Here is an 8,573-nt window from a genome sequence, read left to right as displayed (position 1 = left end):
TTCAGTTCACCCAGTTCCGAGATAAGTTTCATAAACGGAGGCCTCTTTGACGCCACTTTTGCATCACCTTAACAGTTGAAGAGATCAAACAATTACACAATTTACCACATCACTACTTTTAACAATAGAATTCTGTTTTGCTCTATATCAGAAGAATGGCACGTGTCATATCATTCACAGGATTTGTTGTGTACGAATCGAACATCTACGAACATCGTTAAGACTCACCTGACTCCAAATAAATCCGGGGTCCAAATTTGTTGGCGACTTGTTGAAGAAGTACTCCCGAGGCACCGTGTAACCCATGGGTCAGGATCTGCACTAGAATTCCCACCACTATGATCACCCACCCCCAACCTCCTTCTGGATAGTAGTGTTGCTTCAAGGTTAATAGTTGGCGGAGATCAGCAACTAATCTGGCAGTAGGTCTTCCCGCAGGCTGCTCATTGCTACCAACGCCACTATCGTGCCCTGATAGTTGTGGCGAAGATTTGCTGCGATACAACAAGGAAGTTACTGGGATTTCCTGTTGTCGATCGAAGGGAAATTTCTTCGTGAAATTGAGTTCATCCGGTAATCCCACTATCCCCGTTTCGGGGTATTCTGGACGAAAATTACTTTTCGTAGACGAGGAACAATGCGATTCGCCACAATTCTCACAGTTTGTAATGCATCTTGTTAGGTCTTCCTGTAGGCTTTTCGACGAGTATTTGCGATTTATATTTTCACGAGTAGCCAGAAATAGTTCGACGTGATTGGTGCTGGGGTACGGAGAATCTGCTCTGGGAGGAACCCTATCATTTTTATGATGAGAAGACCCCTCTGACGAATTAGTCTCGCTTTGTGGACTTCTCTTTTCTTGGTGTGATGAGTACGGTTCGTATGAGGAGCATTCGTCTTTGTTTGCAGATAAACGGTTCTCTTTATCCAGATCATTTTCTAAGTCAAGTTGAAATGCAAAGGCTAGTTCGTGTTTTTCATTTCGACGGATGATCTCTGCAAGTCGCCTTTTCCTTTCCTCTGAGTATTTACTACTGGTCTCTGAAATAACTGAGTATAGGTATAAATAGTTACATCACGCTGCCGATTGAAGAACAAGAAATTACTAGCAGCTTCACTTGAATAGTGTGCATGGACCAGACAGTTTCTGCATATACGCATAATCCAGAGTAAAGAATGTTCGCGTCGATCAAGTTTAATCGTTGAATTTAGAGTTCTTTATATCTAGATTTGAATTATCTGTGCGTTGTCAAAGTATATACATAGCTTTGCCTCTAGCTCGACTGTTTACTAACGCACGAGTCCACTTATGTATGAGTTGAATTTCAATACTCGTAAAATATCGATACATCATAAAATTTAAACGAATTATCCTAAGATTCTATATATGAGCAAGAAACAATTTCTATTTCTGAATTTTAAAGAAAACTGCATGATATCATAATGATGGAAGAATAAAATAAGCAACTTGGATTCATTAAAAATTCCTGGTATCGTGCGATAATTTCCTGCAACGCTAGGCAATAGTCAAAACTGTACTCTATGAGACAAAAGAATACTGAATACAGTATTGTAGGATAAGGACCTCTAATTGTTACGTTCCTAGTCCTTAAGGTGAAGTGAAACACGTCGAGGAACTTGGTCAACGTTGATAAAGAAGATTTTTCTAAATGCCTACGTTGCCGACGTTCGTTTTTATATTGACAACAGTGTCGAATTATATTGAGTATTGTACCAAATGGCATACTCCACCTGTCGTTTTCGTACAATAATTATAAAGAAATCGAAGTAAAACTCCAGAAATCCTCTGGATTCAAGCTTTCGGGGGCCCTGATTGACTGCAGAGGGACACCCTGCGCCATCTGTGATTTCCAGGTGAATTAAATTTTCACTCCGAGACCTCGCATTACCATCGTTTTGGCATAGAAGCGCATACAACACTGTTTTTGCCTTTATCCCGTTCAAATGTGAGTTTATCGATTACCAGAGTGTTCTAAATTGTCGTAAAATTGTCCTGACCCTTTCGACTCTCATATCAGAGCCTTCGATAATTGTATATCGATCGAAATATGAGAGCTCGACGCCATTTTGGTTCTGGTCTGGGCTAAGTTAAAAAAATTTTGCAAAAATCCAAATTTTGAATGTGTCAGGACAATTCTTAGATGATCAGGAGTGATGTGTCAAAGTTTTGGTCAGTTTGGTCTAATACCCTTAAAAAAAAGTGTTGTATTCGAATCGACTGATTTGAAGGGGATTTCACTTCACCTTAATATTGTGGGACACAGGACTTCGGCAGTCAGGCTGATCGAGTCTTCTCGACACCTTGGGTACCCCGCGTAATACACGGACGAATCGACTTAATGGTTGAGAATCAATAATTACACGACGTGATTAGTGACGTATTAATTTCCTTCTCCGACCTGAGATCCTCAATTTGACAGTTTTATCCTGACACATTTAAAAAGGATCATTCTCCACCGAACAATCCTCTACAATATATTCAATGATCTAAACTATCGGTAGGTGGAAACAAATCGAAATGGCTCTACTACTGGTTGAGTACAAGATATTAAGAAGCAGAGGTAAAATTGAACAGATATAGCAATTGATTCAAAACTTAAGGAGAAGCGAAACCCACTTCAAATCAGCCGATTCGAATACAACACTTCTTTTAAGGGTATTAGACCAAACTGTCCGAAACTTTAACACATCACTCCTGATCATCTAAGAATTGTCCTGACACATTAAAAATTTGGATTTTTTTAAAAATTGTTTAACTCAGCCGAGACCAGAACCAAAGTGGCGTCGAGGTCTCATATTTCGATCGATATACAATTATCGAAGGCTCTGATATGAGAAACGAAAGGGTCAGGACAATTTTATGACAATTTCGAACACTCTGGTAGTCGATAAACTCGCATTTGAACGGGATAAAGGCAGAAAAAGTGTTGTATGCGCTTCTATGCCAAAACGATGGTAATACGACGTCTCGGAGTGAAAATTTAATTGACCTGGAAATCACAGATGGCGCAGGGGGTCCCTCTGCAGTCAATTAGGGCCCCAGAAAGCATGAATTCAGAGGATTTCTGGAGTTTTACTTCGATTTCTTTATAATTATTGTATGAAAACGACAGGTGGAATATGCCATTTGGTACAATACACAATATGATTCGACCCAGCTGTCAATATAAAACCGAACGTCGGCAACGTAGGCATTTAGAAAAATCTTCTTTATCGACGTTGACCAAGTTCCTCGACGTGTTTCACTTCACCTTAATTTATCGACGTCGATTAAATTTCTCAGCGCCTTTCATATCACCTTAATTTACAAATACTTCGTTACTCTGTAATACTGTCTGCTATTCAAGGAGCGTTAGCGCATGTTTCAGTTTGATAGGAACAAGGCCTGCGTCCTAGAATCAGTTGTCGCAGAAGTCAATGACGTTTACCGTAATTCTTGCCGTCCAGACTTTTTTCTCCCTGACTCCTGATCTCCGAGTCAGGACTTCGTTCTACAGTGGAGTGGCATTCGCTATTCTTCTGTGTTCTGATTTTCCTGTCATCGCTCCTTGAGTGCCTTTCCTCGGGATTTCGTCCTTTCGTCCGAGACCCTTTGTTCTCGTGCTCCGCAACGAGTTTGGCAAGAAGTCGATTTTCTTCCAGCTCCGACAACCTCCGATCCTTCTCCTTGACATTTTTCAGCGTGAACAAGGAATGGCTTCTTTTACGGTCTACGTGAACTTCCGAACTCTTGATAGGTGCACGCTTTGTACTTCTCGCAAGGAATCCTAGAAGTCCCTTTTGAGTATCACGCGAACGTGGCTGGGGTTTCTCCGAGTTGGGATCGCGGTTGGCACCATTAATGGCGTGCTTCGATGACGTGGAATTCACGACTTCGGGCTTGAATATGTATTTCGTTGGACTCTTCGAAACACCGCCAACCTTTCCGACGTTCGAACGATTACTCCTGCCAGAATCGGCTTGTGTTGTGTCCATTATCCTCGGAACTTTGCCGAGTACCGCCTAGGCCACTTCACTCGCACAATCTTCCCGGTACTTAGTCTCCTGTCACTCCCAGAACCGACTTGTCGTTTCTCTTTTCACGCGGGAATTTCCACTTCTCCGTGTCCATCTTGCAGACGGTACATCGATTCGATGACTTACTCGCATTTTTAGTAATCCCGAAACTGGAACGCGAATACCGTTTCCTATTCGCCGTCCCTAAAAAAGTGATTATAACGCAGACTGCTTTCATTTCCCGTCTCTCTGCTTTGATATTTCTTTTGCACGAAGAAACCAGCCGAGAAATAATATTACCCCTGTGTAGCGGGGATCTAAATCATTTGACGTTTGTCGGTATTCCAGATGAAATAAAATTATTAATAATCATGCATTTTTTGTGAGAATCCTTCCAGAAATCCTACGTTTCCTAAAACAAGTTGGATGTAATTACGAATTGATTTATAACATTACCGTAGTTGCACAGAATGTTTGTCTTATATTTTCTATATGTTTAACGAATATCGTATATTTTATAAATATTTAGCTGACATTTGAAACATCTGCAAAACGTTTACTTTAGAATATTATTTTCACAATATTTGTATACTATTAGCTCCATGTGTTATTGTAATATTTCTCTTATAGATATACAAAACGTTTCGTTTCATTTTAATATAAGTATTTTTTAAATATTATGTGCGGAATGCATTATAAACGTTTTAAAAATATTTAAAATCAAAATCACACGTTTTTCTCCCATAATAAAATAGCGGAACGAAAACATTGAAAAAATGTCTCGTGTTTTGTTTATACCAAATCAAGTGTCCGATAATAACCGTAATATAAAAAATGTACTTTCATCGTATGTTTTTAAATTAAACATTATACTTTTTATATATGTTTATAAATTATTAAAACTAAATGTCAGAGATTTTCAGCGAATAATTTAGATATTTTCAAGTGTAATCTACGAGATGTCTTAACAAATCTGTCGCTCGAGATATTTAGCAAAGATTTAGAAAATTATATCATATAAAAATATCCAGAAATTATTCTGTGCTACTAGAGTATATTCAATCAATAAGAGTGTTGTTAACCCTATTTCTTTTATGAATCTCCTTTATTCCGTATGAGTGTTCCATCTCGAGGTGATTATGACCCCATTAGACGATTCGGTGCCACAAGATCCTCCGATGGAAAAATTGAAGACTCTTTAGTGCGATAAAATGCGATCGTAAAAGTTTTCATACGACCCGCCCGTTTCCTTCGCAAAAATATCTTTCAAGCACGACTTTTAGTGGATAGTTTTCGTTGACACTGCCGATTGATTACGATTTCGTGGAAGCAGTTTCAAAAATCAGAAATTATTTCCGTGCTGGTCTAATTATCATAAATGGTGCTTCTACCCTGAGAAAACAGTTTATTTAATTCACACCCTGAAATATGTTTAAACTGCTTTTATTAAAACAAAACAATGAATTGTATCAATCGATGGAACGTTTATTTGATTTCAGTCAAAGACAAATTTTCACGTTCTTAAGTAAAATATGTTATTTGTTTGACGTAACTGTCTTAATTTAAATCAATAATTTCTTTGAAATAAACAATCAATTTGCCTAAGTGTCTTGGATTTAAATTTAAGAAATGATTTATTAGATTCCAAGAAATACATTTAAAGGAGCCGCAAGGTCCTTCGGAGTAAACAGTCTTATGGGTAATACTATAATGGGCCAAAAGAATTACAATCAGTGATACGAGTTGTATCGTTACGTGAATAAGGAGAGAAAAAATTATGATAACGGCACATTCTTAAATTAGTCAGACATCCAAGCTTCTATGCCTCCGTTAACAGAAAATCTTTTCTTCTCTTACAATGTTCGTTTAAATGAAACATTATTGCATCCAAATCAAGCAAATAATTTACTTAAACGAAACGTTTATGCAACTTAAATCAATCATTCGTTTAGATCAAACATTTATTGAATTCAAATCAAGAAAATATGGCCAATCGACAGTTATCTTCCAATTAAATATACAATTATTCAATTGTATAACAATGAAAAAATAATTTCCATTCAAATATATTTATTTTCAATGAAACAAATCGTTTTGTCAGTGTGCTATAAACGGAACGATTTGTAACGAGTCGTTGTTATACAATTATTCAATTGTATAACAATGAAAAAAAATAATGTCCATTTAAAATATATTTATTTTCAATGAAACAAATTGTTTTCTCAGCGTCCTATAAACCGAGCGATCTGTAACGAGTCGATGTTATACAATTATTCAATTGTTGTGTCAATTGTTCAGTTGTATAACAATGAAAAAATATTGCCCATTCAAATATATTTATTTTCCATGAAACAAATCGTTTTCTCAGTGTGCTATAAACCGAGCGATCTGTAACGAGTCGTTGTTATACAATTATTCAATTGTATAACAATGAAAAAATATTGTTCATTCAAATATATTTATTTTCAATGAAACAAATCGTTTTCTCATTGTGCTATAAACCGAGCGATTTGTAACGAGTCGGCTTCTCATTCTCGTGTCTTCAATTATCGATCTCGACGGGGCCTCGGGTTCTCGAAGTAAACTATTGCTCGAGGCGTCCCCGTCAGCCTTGTATAAAATAAGGCACGAAGAAAATTACGCGATTAGAGTCGCTTTCACTTTCCACGCGAATCATGAGGTCCGAATGACCGAGATAATTCACGCGTTCACCCGCCTTCGAAATTGAACATCCATGATATCGGCTATTTGGAGTAACTGAATAAAGATTGACCTATCACTTGTTAAGTTGCGACTTCCATCAGCTATCCCGAAATTAATATAGCAGTTTTTAATTATTTTCTCGAATTAGGAAGCGGATAAGCGCAGGATGTCGAAAGCAACGTAAATGTTTAGAATTAAATCTTTGCCAGAAATGCATAACATGCTTAAGGTGAAGTGAAACCCCCTTCAAATCTGTCGATTCGAATACAACACTTTTTTTTAAGGGTATTAGACCAAACTATCCGAAACTTTGACACATCACTCCTGATCATCTAAAAATTGTCCTGACGCATTCAAAATTTGGATTTTTGAAAACAATTTTTTTAACTTAGCCCGGACCAGAACCAAAATGGCGTCGAGCTCTCATATTTCGATCAATATACAATTATCGAAGACTCTGATATGAGCATCGAAAGGGTCAGGACAATTTTACGACAACTTAGAACACTCTGGTAATCGATAAACTCGTATTTGAACGGGATAAAGGCAAGAAAAGTGTTTTATGCGCTTCTATGCTAAAACGATGGGAATACGAGGCCTCGGAGTGAAAATTTAATTGACCTGGAAATTACAGATGGCGCAGAGGGTTCCTCTGTACTCAATTAGGAAAGCATGAATCCAGAGGATTTCTGGAGTTTTACTTCGATTTCTTTATAATTAATGTCCGAGAACGATAGGTGGAGTATGCCATGTAGGACAATACCCAATATAATTCAACAGAACTGTCAATATAAAAACGAACGTCGGGAACGTAGGTATTTAGAAAAATCTTCTTTATCGACGTCGATCAAGTTCCTCGACGTGTTTTACTTCACCTTAAGCATAGTAATGCCGTCTCATTTCACAGTTCATATAGTACAATTTTTTTTTAACCCGAGTCGAAATACAAAGGTCAACAGCACGTCAGCTGCCGACCCGAGATAAGTCTTCTAGTCCGCCGCAAGTACACTGACTAGTACACTGATGGACATGAATGCCTGTCCACCATGCATCGGCATACCATATCTGTAGGGAAGGCATTCATGTCCCCCACTGTACGTCCGAATCGTGACATTATGGTGATGTGAAAGAGGCGTCAAAGAGTTCTCGTTCATGAAACTTTTCTCCAAAATGGGTGCACTGAATCGATTCAAACTTTACAATATAAATACGGAGGCTATAACGATGGTCCTTATCCCCATAAAATTTCAATTTTCTTAAATATTGTTTACCGGTATTTTAAAAATTGTTCATAAAAAATGATATTTCATAAGGGTCAGGACCTTCCTTATAGTCGTCGAGTTAACGATGTAAACTTGAAACGATTCGGTAAATCCAGTTTAGAGAAAAGTTTCATAAACGATTGAGCTTTCAGATGCCACTTACACATCCCCTTAAGGAGATATGAAAGAGTCATTCTGCACATATTAAACGTCAAAATATTTATAAAACTTCTCTCCAACCTGAGTGCGCCGAATCATTGGAAACTTCAGCACATGAGTATGGAGACTAAAGAAGAACGTGGTGCTCATGAAATTTCTTTTTTCGAAAACAATATGTATCCTTGGTTCTAGTCTAGGATGAATATAAAAATTTCTTTCTGAAAATGAAATTTCATGAGCATCGTTCTTCCTTAGGGTCACCATAATCGCGTGCTGAAGTTTTAAGTGATACGGTGCATCCCGTTTGAAGAAAAGTTGTATAAATACTTTGACATTTTATATATATGTTATATATATAATATATATATAACATACGTATATAACATATATATAAAATGTCATAATATTTATACAATTTTTCTTCAAACGGGA

The 8,573-nt window shown here is 37.3% G+C and overlaps 1 protein-coding gene across 1 annotated transcript; it reads right to left on the bottom strand.

Moving 5' to 3' along the window:
* Positions 1–228: 228 nt before the first annotated feature.
* LOC111673988 (biorientation of chromosomes in cell division protein 1-like 1) lies at positions 229–3,996 on the bottom strand (the record flags this gene model as incomplete). Its single annotated transcript, XM_023432501.1, has 2 exons — positions 3,450–3,996; positions 229–1,041 (listed from the first exon to the last, which is right to left on the bottom strand). Coding segments are annotated over exons 1-2 (1,360 nt in total), but the record flags the coding sequence as incomplete, so codon positions are not given.
* Positions 3,997–8,573: the final 4,577 nt, after the last annotated feature.

This window comes from Orussus abietinus, unplaced genomic scaffold (assembly GCF_000612105.2).
Source record: "Orussus abietinus isolate OABI.00-Male unplaced genomic scaffold, Oabi_2.0 scaffold245, whole genome shotgun sequence".
Taxonomy (NCBI): domain Eukaryota; kingdom Metazoa; phylum Arthropoda; class Insecta; order Hymenoptera; family Orussidae; genus Orussus; species Orussus abietinus.
The sequence above is the reverse complement of the archived record's forward strand: the minus strand, read 5'-3'. Positions and strand labels throughout refer to the sequence as shown.